Below are 23,594 nucleotides of genomic sequence, written 5' to 3'. Positions count from 1 at the left end.
AACAAGTCTTCCTCACCTATTCCTTGAGGTCCGTACCTCACTACCCCACCCTCTCAGACACAGCGCAGTAACCCACGTCGTGTTCTCGGGAACAGACAGGGGGTCACTCGGCCACTGAACACACATGGTCTGGGCCCCCGCGAGTGCCAGTGCCAGCTCTGCTCAACCCCGCGCTCTGCCGTGTGGCCTTAGCCCGAGAAGTGCCCTCAAGGAGACAGGCGGGGGAAAAGAACAAGCCTGCTGGCCTCTTGGTTTTGCCAGCAGCAGGCCAGGTTTTGTTCATGCGTGTTTAGTGCAGGCAGAAGTGAGGCTAACGGGGCTTCCTGCTAACAGCTCAGCAGCATCTGCACAGCGAAGCAAGAACCTGGCTGCAGCCTAATGTGAGCAGAGAGGGGAGCAGCCTGACGGAGGCTGGGCTGACCAGCCCAGGGGAACCCAGTCTCCACGCACAGATGCGTTACCTTCCAGACATGGCGAGTCCCGGGCGCACAAGACCACACCTACCTGGGCGGGCAGGGCTCCATGTTGCAAGCCTGGCTCATGGCTGGAGGACGGTGCACCGTGTCACACAGGGAGTCGTTGACTGTCTGCTGGGTCTGGATGTGTAAGCACACGGCGATGGCTTCTTGATGGCCTGGAGGTCGGAAAGAGAAAAAAATGCAAATGACTTTGATGGGAAAAAAAAAAGAAAGAAAGAAAACTGAGTCTTAGGATGTCTGGCTCTTCAGCCACGACCGTTTAGACTCTATCGCGTGGGTGAGGGCTGTGTTTCAGGGGACTCGTGGGAGCAAATCATTTTGCACTTTCTGAAGTCCCCCTATCTTTGACATTCTCTCGATCTCCCTTCGAACTCAGCCCCTCAACTTCCTCTCCCCAAGACACTCCCCTTGAAACATTAAGGAGCACCCCTGACTCCCTATCCGACCTTTAAACTTTTGTACATTCCACATGTGCTGAAAGCCAGCAGGTCCCTCAAAGGTGTTCCTTGAAAAATTACACGATAGTTTCCCAAGAGGAGCTTTCAGATCAGCTGCTAAAGAGTAACATTCTCTCTGTGTTGTTGCACAGGTGCTCAATTTGACGTATAACCTCTGGGAAAATTTCCATTATGGTCCGAGCTCCTGGGCACTGCCGTTACTGTAATTCGCCACAGGTCTGTGCTCTGCCTGCCGGCGGGGAAGTGCTCAGGAGCGCTCAAGGCACTCTCAAGCGTGTTGTCTGAGCTCGCTGTAACCTCGTGAGGCCAAAGCAACAGTGTCGGTTTCGCCATGTTGTTTATTTAATAGTAAGGAAACTGACGTTTAGAAAAGCCAAAAAAAAAAAAAAAGTGGTAGATTCGAAACTAAAAATTAAGTTTCCTGCCTCCCAATTCAGCAGTCTTTCTTTTGGTCTCTAAGGATTGCACAATGCAGTGCCGCCAGCCAGCTTCCCAAAGCCGTGAGCATGCCCTGTTCGGCTATAAATTGTCACCGAGGTTTCTGTGTCCTCTGAGGCCACACCAGTCTGCCTGACCCCAAAGCCCCTGTCTCCACCTCTGTTCTTTGTCCATTGCGATATAAGGGACTCTTGGGAAATCAGAACTGAACAAAACATAAATCTAACTTCTGAGGAAGAAAATCAAATAAAAATTGTAACAGCAACTGACTACGCTAGTGGAAATATGCAAGTGTATTCAGTTTCATGCGAGAATGTGTGTTCCATCATGTTACAATATTGTGGTTCTTTTTCCAAATGCCATGTCTTGATCCAACCGTTTTACAATATTTTATACGATGCAGGATGGGCCAAAGTACATATGAAATATATATTTGTGATGTTGAGTTCTTTTGACTAAATTTTCTCCTGCTTTTTTCAGGTGTCATCTTGGGTTCTTGACCATGGCAGGGTACCATTTCATATCTCTAGGCATCTTTCATAAACTTGTTTTTTTAAAAAAAATCCTTGCTTGAAAATATATTTATTGATTTTAGAGAGAAAGGAAGGGGGAGAGACAGATAAATGCATCAGTGTGAGAGGGAACTATCGATTGACTGGTTGCCTCCCGTGCGCACTGCGGCCAGGGGTTGAACCTGCCACGTTTTAGTATACGGGACGATGTTCCAACCAAACCAGCTGGCCAGGGCAGGGTAGGATGGGTTCTCCAAAGGCGGCCATGAGAGCATCTCCCATCCCAAACGCTGGACCAACCCTGGGATTTTAACCCTTCGTACTTCAAGAGGTTCGATCAAAACTTTGTCTTCAAAAGTAGAAGCAAAAATGATAAAAATCGGTTTCCTTCATTTTGTACTTAACAAAATGTGGGCAGTAAAACAAGTGCACGTCAGATAACGTAACCTAAGTCGGGCGGGAATTTCAGTGACACCTTCCGAGGAGCTCCTTCGGTAGATGAGGCGACACTCCTCACACGTGGCGTCTGACTTCTGGAACGTCACAATCGGGTTAGTATATTTCTGGCAAAAAAATATTCAAAGATTTCATCAAGAAATTGATGATGAAAGGGTGAAAATGCAGACTCCAGGAGGATAAGCTGAGCCAATAAATGAGCTAATAGACTCCCTTTTGTTGATTGGAGGTCAGTGTGAGTGGAGCGTCTTGCAAACCAGTCTTGACTAATTCAACACGCCAAGCAACAGGCCACACTCACAGTAGGAGGCACCCAGAGCAACGAAAAAAGCCTGTTGCCGGGGACTAAGATGCTACCCGGTATTTCGTACATCAAGTGGTGAAATAAATATGGAAAAGTAATCTGAAGAAAAAAGTTACATTGATTTAATCACCAACTAGCCTTGGGCCCTAGAAATAGATGTAACATGCCCTCTTTCAGCACTTAATGGAACAATAATAAAAACCGATCCTACATCAGTCTATAAAGAAACTGCAATAAATCCCAAAGGCCAGAAATTGTAACATTCTTGGACCATAAGAGTGTTCAACTCTAAGTGAATAACAAACTATTAAACCCTCCAAATCCTGCCATTGGAATTTCTAGAGAGTTGTTCCCTATAAAACTCTTAGATCAAAAAGAGTAAATAGATGAGACATTCGTTGTGGCAAGGAAAAAAAAGGGGGGGGAAGCTTAAAGCACCTTGAGACTGGATGAACAACTCTTGATAATAATCGCAATATCTTCACGAAGTGGATGACTATTTTCTCAAGAAAATCTAAATCATGGCATTTACTTAATAACTAAGAACTGGGATTGACTATAACAATAAGCGGGGTGGGGGTGGATTTCAAAATGATGATCAACCTGGGGCATGACCCTTCCCCTCAATGCCGCCCCCAAGAGGGGAAAAGAAGAACTGGATTTAGACAGGGGTAGGAGACAGCCCTTCCAATCTTTTTAAACAGAGAAGTTCAATGATATACATGATTTAAGATTATTGAAAGGCGGGGAAGAACTCCAATGCATCTCACATACTGCTACACATCTGTTACAGAAAAAACAGATCTATCTCATGCCGCGTCGCCTCCTACAATGCTGTTAACGTATCGTGATGCAGTTTCAGAATCAGACAAGAAACACACACATAAATAGGTACAGATTGTACAGATACGTGCGCAGGGCCAGAGTGGACAGAAGGGTTAGCCCAGAGCTTTCTCTCTGCTGATGGGCCAGTATGCTGGCGTGTGAACTCCCAGCTAATGAAAAAGGAGGAAGCACAACGGGTATGCTGTGGCCCCAGGGAAGTGCTCAGGACAGTATCACTCCTGATGTCCAAACGAGAGCTCCAGAGTGCTCCAGATAGGTGAGTTCCTCTTGGGAACCAGTGGCGGAGACAGCTGGTAAAGATTAAAGATTGTTGAAAGCCATTTCGCCCCACGAATGGCACCATAAACATCAATGGAGCCTGAGAGGAAGTGACCGATTATGTCGAGAGTAACTGGAAGGAAACACAGCTACAGGCCGGTCACGACGGGAAGCGATGTGAGGCCAACAGAACATTGACTGCTAATGTACCAAGTCCTGAGCACATCTCCACAGGCAGCGGGCCGACTTGGTTTTCCTTCCCCTCCCCCCATGTGCAGGAAGGCTGCTAGTGCTCCACCCCGCTGTTGGAGTACACCTGCATCAGTTGATGTCATTCCAGTACACACACACACACACACACACACACAGGCACACATGTGCAAAACCTGGAATTAGATACCAGTGCTTGTAGTCAGCAGGATAATACAACATCTGTCCATTCGCTGAGCAAATCATTCACACAGATATTCACACACATGTGACTCGAAACAACCAAACGGGAGCTCCCTCCTCCCAAGCATGTAAACCCATGGACCCTCGGGTCCACCCCGGCCTCTCCCCCATTGGAGGAGCTGCCACTCCAACCATCTAAGGCCAGTCTCACACCAGTGCTTTCCAGTCCATCGCCTCCCATCCTCCCAGGATAATCTGTTGATTCCTTTGCCTTTCACCACCTTTTTTTTTTTTTTTTTAGTTTTTGTTTTTCAATTACAATTGGCACACAGAATTGTCGTGTATTGGCCTCAGGTGTCCAGCAGAGTGGTTGGACCCTGAACAACGTGGACCCCGGACACTCCCAGTGCCCACCCGGCACCGCACACAGCCGTTACAGCGTCACTGACGACATTCCCTGGGCTGTACCTCACATCCCCGTGGTAATGCTACCCGCTATCTCTAAGGGGTGACAAGGAAGTTGTCCATTTTCTGCTTTGGACTGTGTGATGGCCTCTGAGCCTCAGCTTCCCCCACTATAAAATTTGGATTAGTAGGTACCCAAGGCTCATTTTTTAAAAAAGATTTTATTCAGTTACTTTAGAGAAAGGGGAAGGGAGGGACAAAGGGAAGGAGAGAAACATCGACTGGTTGCCTCTCACACGCCCCCAACTAGGGACCTAGCCTGCAACCAAGGCATGTGCCCTGACTGGGAATTGAACTGGCGACCTTTCCGTTTGCAGGCAGGTGCTCCATCCACTGAGCTACACCATCCAGGGCTCATTTTTAATGATATTGTCCTAGGACCAGACAAAGGCCATTCTACTACCCCCCCAGGGTATACAAAGAGAAAGGAAAAGATGCGCCCACACAAAAATGCGGACACGAATGCTCAGAGCTATTACTCACGATACCAAAGACACGTGAGCAGCCCAAACTTCTGGAGTCTGAATGTAAGTACAGTGCAGTCTCTCTGTACCACGGAAGAGTATTCGGTCGTTACAACAAACGGAGGACCAAGTCACGCTACATCACGGATCCACCCCGAATCCACTGTAAGGAAATGAAAGACACCAATCGCCCAGGACCACGTGTTGTGGTTCCATTTGTACAAAAACGCCTCAGATGGACAGAAAGTAGATTAGTGGTTGCCAGAGGCTGACACGGGCCAGGAAAATGGGTAGTGACTGCTTACCGGTACAGGGTTCCTTCGGGGCAAAGTGTTCTGAAATGGATTGTGATGGTATGTGAAATATCTACTCATAAATAATCATAAATTATTATATGATCATAAAGCTGTTTATGGGGGAAGAAAAGTCATCCCAGAGGGTGAGCCATCCTGGCTGGGGCCAGCTCCGTGGGCACAGAAGCGGCTCCCATCACACCAGCTGCACTGAGCTCCAAAGACAAAGGCTCAAGACTTGCCCAGTGGGGTCGGAACTTGCTGGTCATTCTCCTTGGGCAACTCCAAGGGGGGTGCTGAGGTCCAAGGACCCAGCGTGCCCGGCTGGAGTGGGCCTCCCTTCAGGAGCGGAACTGAAATGACAGTCCTAGATGAAACAGTGATTCTATCAACGGCAGCCTTTCAAAGTGGCCATGAACCTAAACGCTTCCTGAGGCTGGTGTCTGACCAAGGGCTGCCTCCAGCACAAGACTGCCTCAGCCTACCAGCTCTGCCGTCCTCCCTGAATCCTCCACGGTATCAGTGACTTCGTTCCCTGTCTCTGTTATGCAGCTGTTTAGGCCAAAGAATATAACTTTTTATGGGGTCAGGATACAGTCCCACTATCCTTTCTCTTTCTAGAATAATCACAAAAAAATAAGCAGAAGGAAAGGCACCGTTTCCAGTTATTCGAATGACTTAACCTCCTGTACACTTTTGCTCGTTTGCATATTTGCTTAACCCCATTTAGGAAGATCTCAAAGCACACACATCCCTGCCCCTGAAGCAAAGGGTCCAGTACCTCCCAAACACGTCACTGTGCAAGGGGTAAACCCCGTGTACTCCCAGTGGTAAGTCGTCTCGCTGTCTGTCTCACGGAGGGACACATCCAGCCTGAGGGCGGTGGGGCTGTCCTCGCAGGCCTGGAGGAGGCATGGCTGCTCGGTGGGTGGCTTGGGGCCCTCACACTCCTCCTCGGGCAGCTCCGTCTCCACCTGCGTGAACGTGAGGAGCACACGGCACTTGACCTCTCGGACCTGAACACCTGGCCCACAGGTGGTACTGCAGGCTGACCAGGGCTCCGGGATGAACCTGCGGAGAACCAGGGAGGTAATCGTGAGGTGCCGGCCACTGAAGGAAGCGTGACAAGCATTGTGCGATGGGAACAACAGCATCGTTCAGACGGAATCCAATCCACTAGGAATGCGAGGCATTTGTGGATGTTCGATGATGTACTTCAGAAATTTTCAAATCTTATTAGCAACACAGAGAACATCTCACCACAGAGAAACTACAGTTTTGCATCCATTCTATAATTCAAATCCTGTGCTCTGGTATTCGCATAACACCGTTAAAATGTGGTAACAAAGCCCTGACTGGTGTGGCTCAGTGGATTGGGTGCTGGACTGCGACCCAAAGTGTCACCAGTTCGATTCCCAGTCAGGGCACATGCCTGGGTTGTGGGCCAGGTCCCCAGTAGAGGGCGCAGGAAAGGCAACCACACATTGATGTTTCCTTCCCTTCCCCTCTCTCTAAAAATAAATAAATTAAAATCTTTGAAATAAAAAAAGTTACGAAATGTTTCACTTCCCCTTCATTTCACTTTCACTTCATTTAATTGTTTAATGGAAACAATTAAAAATTGTTTCACTTTGAATGTTTCACTTTCACTTCATTTAATTGTTTAATGGAAACAATTAAAAAAATTAAAATCAGTAAAGATTTGGTAATAAAGAAACAGTTCTGTAGCAATAACTTCTAATCTGATTTCTTTTATAACAAGCGTATTTTCACCAATATTTAGTCAACAAATCTTTATCCAGTTTCTCCTTTGTTAATATGCAGGGATTATTCAACTGTCTCAAATACATATTTAGAAACCACAGTGTAGGCTGAGCAATGCTTTCTGCAGAGCAGATGAAGCTTTAAATTCTCTTCCCTGTAACATATAAATATACACTAAGCATCTGAGGCTCTTAGAAAACAGGAAAGGAACAGCACAACCCAGCTGAATGAAGCATTTATGCCTCATCCTGAATTATTACCCACTGAATCAAGGTCGTCAACCTACAGCCACAAGTCCAAATCCAGCCCACCGGTATCTGTACAGCCTGCAGGCTAAGATGGAATTTTACAGTTTTAAATGGCTGGGAGAAGAAAGGATAATATTTTGTATCATGTGAAGAGTACATAAAATTCCAGTTTCAGGGTCCATGATCAAGAGTTTATTGGAGCAGAGCCTGGCTGCCCCTGTGCTCCACGGCCGAGTTGAGTCTTTGCAACGGACGCTGACTGGCGGGCGGAGCCCAAAATCTTCACCGTCTGGCCCTTTACAGAAGACGCGCACTGATTCCCGCCCTGAGTTGAAAGAGAAACGGATTCGGTAGGGACCGTGTATATGTTAGAGACCTTGAGGCAACACTTACAGCTCGGGGTATTAACAATCAGCAGGGAAAGAGGTGTTCAGGGACAGAGTCAGTTTAGGAAAGTTTGGGCCCAATAATGTTCAAAAGGTTTATTTCCTGTAACACTTTCCCAAAGAGCATGATGTATGAAAGCCTACTGTGAATTCCTAGGGGGGAGCTATGGGGTGCATTGTTGAAATATAAGTGATGGTAGCCCTGTATTCAAGGGGTAATGTGGCATAAATAATTCCAGAAAATGCTGCTGGGATGTTGGTGTATGACCCAATTACAAGGCCTGATGTTTAAAATCATCAGTCGGTGGGCCTTGGATGGTGGCTCAGTTGGTTGAGGCATCATCTGTCTCATTCACCAAAAGGCTGCTGGTTTGATCCCCGGTCAGGCACATGTGGGAGGCAACTGCTCGACGTTTCTCTCTCGCATGGATGTCCACCCCCCGCCTCAAATCAATAAACACCTTCAGGTGGGGATTTAAAAAAAATCTCGAAAGATGGGGCTGTAAGGGTCTCCTGGAGTCACCAACCACCTGCCCCAGACAAAGCTCCACCACAGTCGCCCACAGCGGCACGTCCCCACCAGCAAACAGGAAACACCACCACCATACGTGAGCCCCACAGAGAAACACCAGGCTTCCTGGCTCCCAATCCCACTGTTTAATAACTGAAGGCAGGAGCTCTCAGGAAGTAAGTTGGGAATAAAGAAAGCTTTTTCAATGCACTCGTTTTAAAAACAGAGACGTCAGTGGACAAGCATCGTGGATGATGTATAGAATTTTTTAAAAAGTGTAAATCTGAGATGCGTCACCAGAGGTTTGCCTCCAAGACCTGCTTACTTTCCCAGCTGAGTCCTGGTGGCCACTGTCACCCCCTCTCTTCCACACTCGGTGCCTCAGCACCCAGGTACGGCCACAGGGACCAGCTGCCCTGCATGCAGCCCCCAGTCCCCGACACGCAGTTCTTCTGACACCGTGTGCACCTCAAAACTGCAGGTCAAGGCCCCTCTCTCCCGGGAAGCCGTCCCTGACCTGTACACCTCACAGTACCATCAGGTAATCGCTGCCTTCTCTGTGTCCCCATCACATGAACCCCAGGATGGGCGAGACCTGAATTGGGTCACCTGACATCAAAGTGGGGTTCTCTCCAGTGTCCCCCGCCAGAGTCACTGGCTGCCACTTACCAGCTCTGAGATGTGGGACCATGTCTTCACCTCTGTGACCCCGGGTCTCCTCCTCCCTACAGTGAGGACACTAACAACGCCCCCTCATGGGGTCCTTGTAAGCACGAAACGGATTAACCCACGGGGAACACCCAGCACAAGGCCTGACACCCAAGAAGTCCACACTGTGAGTGGTTATTCCCGTGTCTGTTCGTAAAACAGATTCCCAAAATGCAACCTAAGTGGATTTCAGCAATTGCGAGTTCCACAAATGGAGACACTAACAGACCAGAGAAGGAAGTACAGGAAGCATTCATTCTCCATCTGTCCTATGTCCTCAATTTTCATGCGTGGGAGGCGGGAGAGGGGGCCTCCCCTCTGAACCCCACCAAAACGACAAAGGCTCCAGGGAAGAACTTTTAAAACAATGAGGAGCCATACCAACTCTCAACACATTCCACAGCTGAAAGCTAAGAAGGTCAGAACTGCTGTTTCCTTGGCTTAGCTTTATAAGCTATCATTTTTATTTTCCTAATTTAAAAAAGGGGGAAAAAAGTGCCTTTTGAGCATGCACTCCCTACGTAAATTCAGAGCCCGGCCACGGTAAACCACAGAAGCAGAAATATTTATCTTCCCCCGGGCAGGTTTGGCCGGCTGTCCTCGGGGGGTTGGAAATACGGCTCTGTTCATCTTTTCCTTCGTTGTCAACAAGGAAGCATCCCCAAACCACAAAAGACAGTGCTAATAAAAGGATGAACTGGAAGCTGAGCTATGTTGCGGTTTTGCTCGGAAATTGAGGGAATGAGCCATCAGAAGGGGAGGGAGGGAACTGTAAACTTCACACCAGACAGCCAGGAACAGGCCTGGAACTGCCAGCCTGGGGAGAGTGACAGAGGAAAAGGGCGAAGGTGGGGGGGGCAGCCGCTCAGCCGGGCACAGGTGCTGTGGGCTCCGCCTACCTGCCGGGGACAAGGGAGTGGGGTCGTGCAGGAGCAAAGGACACAGAGCTCTGCCCGGGGAATGCGCAGGGGAAGGCACCCCCAGCGAGGTCAGGTGGGGCTGATGGAAAATGCAGGCCGGGAATGAGAAGGGGGCCCAAACCCACGGCAGCTACACAACATCACCCTTTTCCAAGTCAATAAATTGAACAGTCTTTCAGACCCTGAAAGGGACCCTATCTGACCCAGTGGTCCCCAAGCTTGGATGCACCCCCCAAAGTTTCCTGGGATGCTTTGCTAAAAATGCTGGTGACACCTGTGTAGGGACCAAAGGTAGAGCGGGGATCCCCAGGGGCTGGGAGAAGGCAAAGTCAGTGGTGCACGGGGGACACAGTGTTGTTTGAGAACAAGAGACCCCGGTGGGACACATCGCTCTAGACTGGGAACCCTAGGACCCTCCGTGAGGACCCCTGCACACTCCCTTCCAGGCACACCCCTTTTTGTCCGTAGGTTCCTTCTCCCACAGAATCACCCAAGCTCAGGGCTGGACAAGAGTTCATGGAGCCATGAGCCTAACACCTGCCTTGTACTGCTGGGCGGTGTGGAGACGTTAACTGACTGATGTGTCTAAAATCCTTATCATCCTTTTCATACGTTTAAGACTGCCCTCGCGTCAAGTGGAAAGCAGCCAAACACATGCCACCCACCACTGCTTCCTGTCAACTGGACTAACAGTGCTCACTGGTCATAGTCAAACACCCGTTGCCCCATGTCCTGCGGATTGGGAATCTACGTCTCCAGTCTCTTCCACATTACTTCTCTGCCCTCTGAGTGATGCTCAGGAATTCACTGCGAGTGGCTCTCCACGGACAAACCGAACGGCCCTTCCTCAGCCCTCACCATCGTCCCATGGCTCTCTGTGAGGTCGCAGTGCTCGTGGATGTGCCCCTCCGTGGTCTTCCCAACAAGCAGCCTTCCCAGGGCCACGTCTTCCTCAGTTCAAGACGTCTGCTCCTTCCAGTTCCCAGGCTGCCTCTGGATATCCAAGCATCCCTGGTGGGCCCAACACTCTTCTCTCTTCCATCAGCTACTCCAGGGACACTCACCTTACGGCATCCACAACATCTTCTGCGGTCCAGGCGCAGAAGCCCATGTCATGGGCATGGCGGGCCAAGGCCCCAGGCCTGCACCTCTAGAGGCATGACTTCCCTTCAAGGAGCAGGGACCTGCAGTCCCCAGGGGCTCACGGGACCACAGGTAAAAGGGATGCTGACAAAGGAGGCTGTGATCTGAGAAGAGCGCTGAGGTGGGTAAGGGATCTAAAAACCAACCCCCATGAAAACCACTGGCTCTCTGACAGGGCTACGAACGATGAGCTTGGGAAAGACCACGCTCTTGGGACCCGGCTTTCTCCAATTCTGTGAAAACGTGCCACCCGGGATGAGGCATAGGTCTGTTTTGGGGTTTTGTTTTTTCCTGTTTCAGAAAGCAGAAAACTGAAGGAGGCCCATTTTGGTTCGATGGAAGAGACATCTCGCCAATCACACACAGCGACCTGTCTGCGGGTGACTCTGCCCATTGCGGAGGGTAGCAAAGCCTCGCGTGTCTGACACGGGGCCCCGGTCCCATCACACAAGTCCGTCAACGGTGCTGGCATTCCCCTAGACTCCTAGGGGTCTTGGAGCAGCTTTGTTTCGTTGCCACTTATTTTTTAATGGATTTTAGAGGGGGGGAGAGAATGAAGAGGGAGAAAGACGTACACTATTGTTCCACGTTTTTATCCATTCATTGGTCGACTCCTGTGTGTGTCCTGACCGGGGATGGAACCTACAACCCTGGCATCTGGCAATGACGCTCTAGTCAACCCAGCTGCCTGGCCGGACCTCCAAGCGCCTTGGATTTCTTGCTCTCTTTCGGCTCCTCTACCTCTGCCTCCAGGGGTGGTTCTTCAATTGACTCTTAATTCTCAATTTCCACTTATCCAGATGTCCCAAGTCACATGCAGATGGAAGCCACTGGATTTTTGAGTGGGAATGGGCCCTGAAGAGATTAAACCCAACCCGAAGAATGAGCCACACAGCTATTCAAGACTTGTCTAAGGTCACATAGTCTAACGCCGTGGTTCCAGGCTGCATGCTTGGGAGCCCCCTGTTCTCTCCGCTGCCCCCGGGCATCACAGCTTGGGGTATCACCTGGTAACTGCTCGGGTTGCCCTGATACATTTCAACGCAACTGTTTTTACAGAGACCGGCCATGACCTAACCACGTGTTTATTGCTTGGTGAAATCCTGCGTGTTAATTGAGATCCAGGAACGATCACCCGTTTCTCCGTTGTAACAGACCCCTGGGTCTGCCCGGAGTTAAGACTGTTTTTTTGTGTGCTTCTCCCAGATCCTGCCAGATCAGGGCTGCTGAATTGTGAAACAGAAGACTTCCTGCCAGCCCCGGCTCTCTGGAGTCTGCACAGCCACGCTGCGTGGATTTGAAATGCTTCCCTGAACTGCAGTGAGGACAAAAATTACACATATCGTGTTCACTGGTGGTGCCGGGGTCGCTCCCATAAAAGCCCCTTGGACTCACGCTGGTTCTTCTGTTGCTATTCTCATCTCTTCCAGCTCCCGCGCTTGTTTCAGCCAAGGCAGTTTAGCTTCCACGGGGCTTTTTTCTAAGAAAAAGGAAAAAAAAGGACATAAACAACAAGCGTAATGACCGTGAATCACCCAGGGAGCTGGATACGTGGCCCTGACTGGTTGAAAACGTCATCCATACAGAGGTCACGCTTCTCCAACGCAACCGAGTCCTTTGCCACAGGACAAGAGGGGGCTTCTGGACTGAACCAAAAATGACCGTCATAGAATTTTTTACATTAACACATAATCTAAAGGCACCAAACGGCTCCATGGCCCAGTCGCATATACTCTCCAAGTTAACACAAAAATGCCTCTGATAAATTCATACCAACGTGCTGTTGGCACATTAAAGGTCTCACTTCCCCCGCATCAGCTGACTTTCTCCTGCCACAGACTCCTTCTGCCCGTCGAGTGGCGAATTGAAGAGAGAAACACAAATAACACAACGGTTGGGAGGCGGAGCGTCTGTGCTGTGGTTTACTCAAAACTTTATTGCTGCTGTCGGTGCTGGGGAGGCCATTGCCAGTGACAGCTCCCACGCAGGGCGAGCTGGGGCCCCTGCTATCCTCTGAACCCCCCCAAGATGCAAAGGAAGAAACAGTCTAGTGATAAAGTGAGAAAGGAAATAATTTGGGGCTGCTGCAGGGAAACCACAGGACACCAGCCAAGTGGCCGTGGAGACACCCCAGAGTGAAGAAGGAAGGAGAAGAGGCGTCAGTGAGGAAGGCACAGAATCAGTCTCTGTCCCTTGCATGGCAACCTGTGACTTTTCTGGGAGACACACATCCTCACATAAATAGTCGCTGACCAGCTGATAACGAGATGACGGGTGTGCATCACAAACAGAGAAATAACAAAGGGGAATTGTACCATCCTCTCCGAATGCACGAAGGAGAAACCCTCAGCTCTAACAGGTGCGAATAACCCTTTTTCCACTCCCAGAAAGAAACTGCGTGTTGTAAGGGTTGGTAGTACCTGGCTGGCATCGAGGGAACTGTGTAGTCACATACAGAGAGGGACGTATGTCCAAGGGATGATGCTAAGGCATCTTACCCGTGGATGCTACCCATTTCGGCCAACACATGCGGGACCAATGGGACCAAAAAAGAAATTCTAAATGGATCTGTAGGTCTAGACCGGGAACGGAAAGTCTTCATTCACTCCGGGGCAGGCAGCAGGACCCGACAAATACCACGTCATCCCTCCCTCGGGAAATGCACCTCTCAGTGGGAGGCAAGTATGAAACACCAGGGAACAGACAACAGTAAGAACTTCCTGCTCTTCTTCCCCTTCACCCTCTTTCCCATTTTTTCTTCAAGGCAGAGACTGCATCAAATTATTGTATGTGCCCTGAGAATACGGGCTGAATCGACCAGAGCTCTGTACTCCCCCTGGACCCATTAAAGCCTGAGGTGCAGCTTCCCTCTCTAGGCCTCTTGACATCTGTGAGTCCAACAACTTTACAAGGAAGCTAGTAAGCTGAAGTGCATCAGAACGAGACGCACCGCCGACCTACCTTTGGGTTTGTAGCACGGGACGGGAATGACGCACTCTTCTTTGATGTGCAGCTTCAGCTGCGGGTTGCAGCCGCCCACGTGCTGGCCGTGGTGGCTGATGCATAGCACCACCCGGTACCGCAGGCCTCGGCCGCAGGTCACCGTGCACTTCAAAGGGGAGAAGAGAAGCTGATGTCATTCTTGCTCACGAGGAGATCCACAAAGGCTTCGTGTCTCGTGCAAAGGAGGAGAAGCCACTGCCTACGTCAGCGATCGTTAACCGGTGCGGCGCAAGAATGTTTAAAACATGCCGTACCTGCCTGTTCAGCCAGGGGCCCTGAGCTCTTTTCCCTTACATTGTCAAAGAGGAAAATGGCAGCAGCCAACACAGCAACAGCCGTCGGTGAGGATGCCTGGCATTGAACCGTAAACATACAGGTCATACAACAGACTTGCGTCTTATTGGGCACATCATGTGACCAAGTTGCATCTGGTTGGTTAATTCTTGGTACCAAAAAGCCTTATGAACAAGTACAGGCACCCAATTTTTAAAAAAAGACACTTTGGAGCAAAAAGGGTAGGTAATTACTATTCATTATCTTTTGTAAATCAATCAGATCAGCAAAAAACATTTTTTTTTTGTCAGATTGGCAAAAAATGTGGTTTTGGTGTGCCACAGGGTTTTACAATGAGTTGACGTGCATGCCACGAGATGGAAAAGGGTGAAAACTGCCGGTGTGCGTGCATGTTAATCACAGAAGGTGGGGTCACAGTGCAAGAAAAGCTGGAGTTCCCTGAACTCTTCCCGCTCCAACAGGAAGGAAACTTCGGTTTCCTCAAATCTGATTAAAAATTTACAGGACATTATCCAAAACCGTTTGTGAAGAGGAAAGAGCATTTTCTCAACTATCACTTTAAAATATCAAATTGCGATCAGACACGCCTGGGGGTTGTCTTTCTCTTCCAGCTACAGCCGTTGGTCTTCCAAAGCTGTTGTCAAAAAGTTTAGGAAAAAATACTATGTGCCTCTCAGGCAGTTAAAATTAATAAAAACATTATGCTATTTTTTCTGAACACATGTGAAGATTATGCTGCCAGTTTTTTTCTTGAGTGATTTGTTTTTCATGTAGAAGGTACTCTTGGTCCTGAAAGGAGTATTTTCATGTTGTGAAAACCTAACATGTCTTTTCAATTTATCTGCATGTTAGTGAGGATATGTTAGCGGGTGTATGTTCTTTTAAAAATTAATAGACTTAATTTTTAGGAGCATCTTAGGCTTACAGACAAATTGAGCAGCCAGTTCAAAGATCCCCTAGGCCTCCTCACCCCGCATACATCGCCCCTGTTACTAACACCTTGCTTTAGGGGGGTTGGGTGTCATCACCAACGAACCAAAATTACTGATGCATTCTTATTAACTGAAGTCCAGAGTTTACATTAGGGTTGTTGCCAGCTTTAAAACATTTTTAAATTTCTTTTCTTATTCTAAATACAATTTACTTACATACCCAATATTTGTGTTTTCTATTCTTTTTTTCTTAAGAAAGGTTTTTGTTTATTTATTTTTACAGAGCGGGGAAGGGAGGGAGAAAGAGAGGGAGAGAAACATCAATGTGTGGTTGCCTCTCATGCGCCCCCAACTGGGGACCTGGCCCACAACCCAGGCAGGTGCCCTGATGGGGAATTGAACCGGCGACCTTTGGTTTGCAGGCCAGCACTCAATCCACTGGGCCACACCAGCCAGGGCTGTTCTTTTTTCTTAAGGAGTCACCTCCAAACTGCCTAAGCTCAGGACTCCCTAATTCTGGATCCACCCATGGGAGAGGAAGAGTCCTGCAGGTGCGGCCTCACCCACCCTCCCCACACACCTCGCACTGAACAGATGGACACATCCCACCACCCAAGGGCCTTCTTCAAATGGTCCCTGAGATACAGAGTGGAATTCCACCCCAGAGACTCCTGTTGCCAAAACCACGACTCTGCCATGGCTTCATAAAGCTCAGGGGTTCTTCCTGTGGCCCTCCTGCCATCTGTAGGGTTACAGGTGAGTTTCAGAGGCGACAGAGGTCTTTCCTAGGGCATGCACATCCCCACGGAGGGCAGGACCCCAGGAAACCTCTGTCATTTCCTCCGGCCACTCTTATAACAAATATTGTAAGGATGGAGGGAGGTGTGAGGTTAGACCACACTTCTGGGACACTGACTCACCTACCCCACATTTATCAATTTGAAATCTATATGATCTGGACAGGGGGGTTTACACCGGCCAAGAAAGGGAAAAGTCTGCCCAGAGAGAAAGAAAATATGGTTATGAGGTGTAATGCGACCAGAAGTGGCCGATCCAAAGGCCTGTGTCTCCTGCGCAGCCCCGACGATGCTGTCAGAGCTGACATTTCAAAACTCCTCCTTGGAGCCAAACATTTCCGCAGTGCCAGCCACTTCCCACCACTGAGAATGTATGGGAGTTTTGGCGATGCGGTGATGGCATCCTGGGGTTGTGGGTGCTGCCATCACGGCGCTAAAGCCCACACAAACCACATGGACATGGCTTCTGAGAGCGGGACACGAGCTCTGCAGCTTGCAGAGGTGACATGGATTTTCGACGCTAGATCACAGCGTGATTTTCCGCACGTAACTCAGGAGCTCAGAGAAGGACCTTGCTCTGATCCAATCCCCTTGGCTCAGCCTGTGTATCTACGGGAGCACCTTATCCTCAGAAGTGAATAAATGCAAAACAAAATGAAAGGAGAAATCAACAGTAAAACTAAGAACACGATCATTGTGATCCCAGGTCTGAAAACAGACTAATTGTTAAAGCTCACTCATTTTCTGGAAAGACTGATTTCAGACGAAAATTTACTTTTTATGTGTAATAATGATTTAATAAAACTTAAAATATATTCATTTCTTTTGATTATGTATTAAAGTTAAATATTATAATAGTAACTTAACCCACAGGCACATTTTTTAATACTTGAAGCTTTTCAGCTATGGGAAATTAAAATAAATTAATTTTCATTGCTATACATTTTCTTGGGGAACAATCAATAAGACTTCAAAGCATAAAAGCATATTAATTAGAATAACTGTGAAAAGAGTGGATTGAAAATGTGAGTTCAAGAGGGAAAAATGCAAAAAACACCAATTCTTCAAGAACTTGTTCACATGTTTTTTAAGTGAAAGACAGAAAGACTAGAAATCACTGACATTCCAGTGGACACACTTTTTTAAAAAATGCTTTAACACATGATTTTAAAACATCAGCATGTTAGCAATGACCTTTTTTGATGTTTTCTTAATTTAAACTTGTGATAAAATTAAGTTTAGGTCTCAATCTAAATATATGTGAAGGTACATGTAATTTTTTAAACCTTTTTTTTTTTTTAAGGGGAAATGTGAACCAAAAAGAACCAATGAAGCCCTGGCTGGTGTGGCTCAGTGGGTTGAGCTCAGGCTGCAAACCAAAGGTTCGCCAGTTCGATTCCTAGTCAGGGCAAATGCCTGGGTTGTGGGCCACGTCCCCAGTAGGGGGTGCCTAAGAGGCAACCACACATTGATGTTTCTCTCCCTCTCTTTCTCCTTCCCTTCCCCTCCCTCGAAAAATAAATAAAAAAACAAAATCATTTAAAAAAAAGTTCTTACTTAACAAAAAGAGCCAATGACCCCGCAGCCAATATTCACGACGAGCTGGATGTCAGGGCAGCGGCCCACCTGTGGCCCCGGCTCACCTGAGACCAGTCCATGGCGACCCACTTGGGGCAATCGAAGAGGTTGCAGGTCTGCATGACCTTGGGCTTGGGGGCATACATGCACTTCCACTCCTCCACCTGTAGCACCTCCCCGTGCAGGGACTCCTCCACGCAGACGAAGCTCCGCCGCTGAGTCCCACCGCCACAGGATACCGAGCACGCCGTCCAGGGGTTATGTTCCCAGCTCAAAAGCAAACAAATGACGGCACATTATTTATTGGTAGTTGGTACGCCTGTTTCAAGTCCGCACAAAGGATAGCAACACTTGTTGTTCAGCTCAGAGGGCACGGGGCCTGCAGGGTTACAACATGAGTCTTCATGGTCACACACGGCCCACAGTCACAGGTACCTCACTCCTCTGACCCCAAGGCTGCTGTAGAGTGGGAACAACCCACCTGTCCTTGTTACCCTTCGTGGGACCTTGGCGAGGGTCAAGTTAACTAAACACAGAGTGTGCAAGCATCCGCCCGCTGTCTCTCAACTATAAAATACTGCGGGGCACTATGACTAGAGAGTCACAGAAAGTCCAAGTCACAAAGGACCATGCTACTCGCCTAGGTGGAAACAGGGATTCAAATTCTGATCACCGGCAACGCGGGGGTCCCTCTGAAACCCCAGGCAGGTAGGACCTGCCCCACACCTGCAGGGACACCAACGCCGGAGGCAGCCTATTCCATCGAGTTCGCGGAAAGGCCCTTCTTGTTACTGCACTGAAGTCGGTGTTCCCTGTGCTCCCGGCACGGGGTCTGCCGTCTATCCCTCTGGCATTCCAGACTCTCGCTACAGATACAGCCATTCCTTGCAAACAACTTGGAGCAAAATACAAAAAGGAATGATGTCACTCACCGAGGGAGAGGCTGGAAGTGATCATAGGGCATGATCTCTTTAAATCCATCACTGCAAATGAAACCGTTGTGACACCGTCATTTCTAAAGCCATGAACACACTGGTTAAATTGACCAACAGCAATTCAACATCCCATGAGATGAAGCTCTTCCAAATTGAAAGCTAAGCATGCAAAGTGCTGTGCACTGTTTTCCCAAATTCAGCCACCATCTTCTTCATTTACAGAAACATCTCTGACATACACCACCCCCAGGTCCATATGAAAGTAAAGAAAAGGGAACTAGTGACATGTATTAATCAAAAGAGAAAGTTTCTCCTTATTTGGATCAATGTATCTATTCCTTGTTTATCATTCAACAAGGTTATGCTGATAAAATACGTTGATGATATTACCACACTGTCATAGATGTAGGTCTTCAGAAAACCATTTCATTTCACAGAACGTATCCCTGGTGAAGGTCTCTATTAATAATTGCGAGGTTACAGGAAACAGGCAGGTTAGTGATAGGAAATGAAATCCTCCGAGCACGCTTCCTGTTCCACTCGCACACCTCCGCCTCGGCCAGCTGGCAGACACTGGGTGGGGGGGGGGGGGGGGGAGGTGTCTGGGCCTCGATACCGTGCCGTTATTTTAAGATACTGCAGCAAAGCCAGGAAGCTTCCCCAGGCAATCCAAGTCAGCAGGTACTCAGTTAGGCAAGAGGAGAGTTTCCGCACAGCTTTCCTGCTTCGGCATGAACACAGGTGACCCCCTTGCACAGCATCATTCACCCTGAATGTAAGGGGAACGTCTCTGAAGTACACGCATAGGCACAGGTGACACATGTAAAAGCTTAAAGGGCAGGTTACAGACCCTGCTGACCGGCAGATGGACCAGACATGGCACGTGGGTGAAGAGATCCTAGACAGTGCAGATGGAGCTGATGCCCACAGAGGTCCCTTAGAAAGGATGAAATATCACGGCTCAGGGACACCGTCCGCAGCGAGAGACAGAGCTCAGGCTGAGGGGACCGGGGAGCCAACTCCTGGGGACCACGGCAGCGGCCCGTGCGAACACAGGCACCTGCCCCAGCGTGGGCTCTCAGTTGGACAAGGCAAAGGGCTCGCTCTGCTCCCAGGAGGGAGCCTCCTGGGCTGTAGCTGATTCGTGGCTTTTGGAAGTAGAAGAGTGGGCAATGGCGCAAACCTGGATGGACAAGGGTCCATGCTGCATTCCTTCAGTTTGGGCTTGGGCTTCACATTCTCGGGGTAGTAGTGGCAGTAGTGGTCAGGAACCACCCTCTTCAGGCGGGTATCCACACACTCGGCCGAATTAAGCTGATAACCTGCCACGGGAGAAAAGGAGAGTCTGAGGAGTGCATCCGCTTTCCTCAGCAAAGTTATCGCTCCCCGCACATTGTTTTCCCTCTTTAAGGAACTCAACTCACGGATGCTCAGCCCTGGCTGTGTCACTGAACCACGTGGGGACAGCAGCGCCGCCAGGGCAGCCCTCAAAAACGTAAGGCTGAGGGAGAAAAGGAGCAAGCAGAACACCCTTGGAAACACAGTAGCAGAAATGTAACCAAGTGGACACAGACACCCAGGTCCCTCCACGGTCCCATTAACTCAGACACACCGTGTCTGGGTCCAGGAATCAGTTTGCTTGTTTTGTTACAAAGATGCTCAGGTTCTTCTAAGACAACTCAGAGTGAGAACGACGGATTCTAACAGTCTAAGCTATTACAACTAAATCCTTTTTAAAAATTATCAGACCTGGGGGCAGGAGGTTAGTTATTTGTTTCCCTGAGTGCCCTGCCATGTCTCACCACCCTCACAGAACTGCCCAAGCCCCTCCCACTTCCTTACACGTCCCTCTTCCCCATACCGCCCACAATGTTGTAGTGTGTGCATCTGTTTCAACTAGATAAGTAATACTGTTTTCAATCTTGTTGTGTTTGCTACTTTTCTCACTCAACGGTTACATTTCTGCTACTGTGCTAAAAAGGGGCCTGTAGGGCCCCTTTTTAGTCTTGTTCTATTTGCTACTTTGTTCCCTTCATGTTACACATTTTCGATACTGTGTTTTCCAGCTTGGTCTATTGGCTCCTTCCCTCCCTCAGCCTTCCACTGTTGAGGGTGGCTATTTCTGCCTGCCGCACAAGATTCCATTACCTGCGGAAACCTGTCATTCTCTTGCTGTCCCAGGCACTTCCAATGCCCCTCACCATCTCTAGCTGGGGATTACGCATCGTCTGCACTACGGGGAAGAACAAAATCCCTCCTCCCCCAGGTCTCTCCCTCTGCCTCACAGGACTTCAAAGGGCAAAGGGATGAAGACCTACTCCTGATTCTGTGACCTTCATTCTGCACTGTCTCTGCAGAAATGGAGCATCCCAAATGGACAAGGGCTGTGCATATAAAAAACAACTCGCAAAGTGACGCTTCTGTCTCCTGAAATACCTGATTCCAGGTTTCCTGTCACCACATCAGTATCATGTTAAGTTTTCAGGATGGTTTTAACGTCATTTTTAAAAACCAGAATGAGCTCTTCAGAGGGAAAAAAAAAACAGTTCTCAGCCTCAGCCAATTGGTCTAAAGATCTAAAAATACACTCACAGGCCTGATGGTTGAGAGGAATCGGATTTTATAAACCGCTAGACAGCTTTCTACACATCACGGCTTGGGATGGAAGCTGAGCGCAGGCCAGACCGGTGTACGTTAGAAAAGGCAAAATCAAAACCACAAGAACGAAAATCCAGAGTCAATAAAATGTCGCTAAGGTGCCAACACCAGCCAGAAAGTCCGTGGTGTCAGGCGGCACGTCCCCCTGACGGATCTCAGGTGTCCCACCCAGATGATTACAGGCCAGACCAGGAAAGTCCACCCACGTTCTTTGGAGACAAGCGAGCTAATTTTCCTGATTACCCACAAAAACTCCAAAATGGCATTCCCACAGTCATGCAGCTGCGATTCCCAATATAATTAAATTTTCATAATGCTTTCCTCGTGGGTTTTATGTGTGTGTCTTTATTTCCTCAACAAACAAAAACAGAAATGGGATTATAGCTTCCTTGAATCAAAGAAAGATCTTCGTGCTAAATGGAAACATACTTCTAGGGGGAGACAAGAAGCATCCACGTGTTTATAATTTGAGGAGAGACCATTAATCCTCCTCCTTAATTTCACGGCAGTGCTAAGTAACTCAGAGGGAAAGAAAGAAGGCAGGTGGCCTTTCTCTGCTAGGAACGAATGCGCTGAGGTTCTGCCAGTGCACAGAAACGGACAGGCTATAGCAGGCACCCCCCCCACACACACACACAGCCAGACAAAGGTGCCCCTTCATTTCCTCCAGCCACCGCTGATCTTGGCTTCCACACCCGGTTTCAGCTGGGCCGGCCTCTCCAGGACCACACCCCTTTTAAAGTCCACTTCCTGCGGTTTCTAACACAGGACGCTGAATATTTGTGGGTGAAGCCTGAGCCCTCACCTCCTCCGCAGGTCACAGTGCAGGGGAAAAAGTCGGTCTGTCTCCACTGGTGACTGATGGGCTGGTAGAAAAAGAACTGGACCACGCTGTCCTTGGCCACCGTGTACCTGGTCTGGACAGAGAGAGCTGTGAAAATACCTCTGTGTGCAACCAGCTCATGCCTTGCACGCCTTCCGAAACGAGGCGCATGAACTTCACCCAGGCAGACCAACACGTCAGCCCCTTGAATTTGTCACACAGGGGGCTCAGAATACCTTCAGTCTCCTTGGAGTGTTTTCTCCAGATAACCGCACGCCTGTGAATGAGTTCACAGAAAGGCAGGTGGCCTTTTTTGTGTGTGTATTTGTTTCCCTTTTTTTTCTCCTGGATACATTTCATTTGAATGCCTCCAAGAACAGGGATGGAGACTTAATCTGGGTTTGCCTGCAGCATGGCATATAAATGAGGTTCTTACATTTTTAATAATAACGTCTTTAAGCAGATGATTCTGAAAAATCCTTCGAAGCACAACTACAGTCACTCCGGTGCATGCACGCACGTGGTCGGCGTTGCACGTGAGCGTTCCAGGACACACATGAAGGGAATGCGAGTGAGCCAGAAATTACAGCTGGGGGCAAGTGTACTGCCGGGTGGCGGCGCCTGAGCAGAAGGCCTCTCCCTACAGACTGAACTGAGTCCCTTAAAAATCACAACAACAAGGATAAAGGAAAATCCTAAACATTATCAGAAAGAAATAAAATGATGACCTAAAAATCAAACCAGCATCAGATTTCTCATAGGCAACTTTGGATGCAAAGAAATAAAATCATTATCTTCAGTAATTTTCTACCTAGATTCTAAAACCAAGTTATTAGCCATGAATCAATGATCAATTCATAAATCTATAGCCAATCTAGGATACACACACACATTTATGTGTGTGCATATGTGCACATGTGTGTGGATCCACATGTGTGTGAATCCTCATGCATGTGTAGAAATACAAGTATATAGCTCATGGGTATGTGTGTTTATATGCATTGTATCCATACACAATACACACACACACGTATGTGTGTGTGTGTATACTGCAAACAAACAATTATTTGGAAATGTTCACTTTTGGTGATCTCTCCCACTCTGTCATGGTACTAATGTCTCCTACTTAGTGCAAGAATAAATAAGAGCATGTTTTACAAAAGCAGTTGTGTGTGTGTGTGTGTGTGTGTGTGTTCACTACTTGGGAATCGAAAGGAAAACCCCGAGGTGCACTGAGCACAGGATTCATGCATGATGATGGACCGAGAGAACAAACAGAAGGACGGATGACGGTCACCACCGCCCCAGCTCTGTGCACAGTGCTGCTGTCAAAGAACGTCGTGCCAAAGCTTCAGGGCTCTGCAAAACGTTGCTTCAATGTCCACGAATGGCACATGACGTCTGAGCATGTCAACCAAAGTGTCTACCTCAAGGCAACCGATACCTATGTGACCGATGGCTACCCGCCCCACCTCAAGCTTTAAAACTGAAGCTCTGAAACTAGCAGAGTAACTAGAGGTTATAAATA

At 48.5% G+C, this 23,594-nt stretch overlaps 2 protein-coding genes across 4 annotated transcripts in view; both read right to left on the bottom strand.

Moving 5' to 3' along the window:
• Window positions 1–23,594, bottom strand: part of EFL1 (elongation factor like GTPase 1) — a 339,962-nt gene that overhangs the window by 123,710 nt on the left and 192,658 nt on the right. The window lies entirely within an intron of this gene.
• Window positions 1–23,594, bottom strand: part of ADAMTSL3 (ADAMTS like 3) — a 143,647-nt gene that overhangs the window by 42,171 nt on the left and 77,882 nt on the right. For all 3 annotated transcript variants that reach the window (XR_006655667.2, XM_045196616.2, XM_024561776.3), the window contains exons 10-17: window positions 22,049–22,160; window positions 19,769–19,907; window positions 18,583–18,633; window positions 17,716–17,920; window positions 14,008–14,155; window positions 12,442–12,526; window positions 6,148–6,437; window positions 505–634 (exon numbers count right to left, since the gene is read on the bottom strand). Coding sequence is in view for 2 of the 3 variants with exons in the window: in XM_045196616.2 (XP_045052551.2) it covers window positions 505–634; window positions 6,148–6,437; window positions 12,442–12,526; window positions 14,008–14,155; window positions 17,716–17,920; window positions 18,583–18,633; window positions 19,769–19,907; window positions 22,049–22,160 (1,160 nt within the window). In the remaining variant the exon portion in view is untranslated. The remainder of the gene's footprint in view (window positions 1–504; window positions 635–6,147; window positions 6,438–12,441; window positions 12,527–14,007; window positions 14,156–17,715; window positions 17,921–18,582; window positions 18,634–19,768; window positions 19,908–22,048; window positions 22,161–23,594) is intronic.

Source organism: Desmodus rotundus, chromosome 10 (assembly GCF_022682495.2).
Source record: "Desmodus rotundus isolate HL8 chromosome 10, HLdesRot8A.1, whole genome shotgun sequence".
Taxonomy (NCBI): domain Eukaryota; kingdom Metazoa; phylum Chordata; class Mammalia; order Chiroptera; family Phyllostomidae; genus Desmodus; species Desmodus rotundus.
Note: the sequence above shows the minus strand (reverse complement) of the source record. Positions and strands in the feature narration are given on the sequence as shown.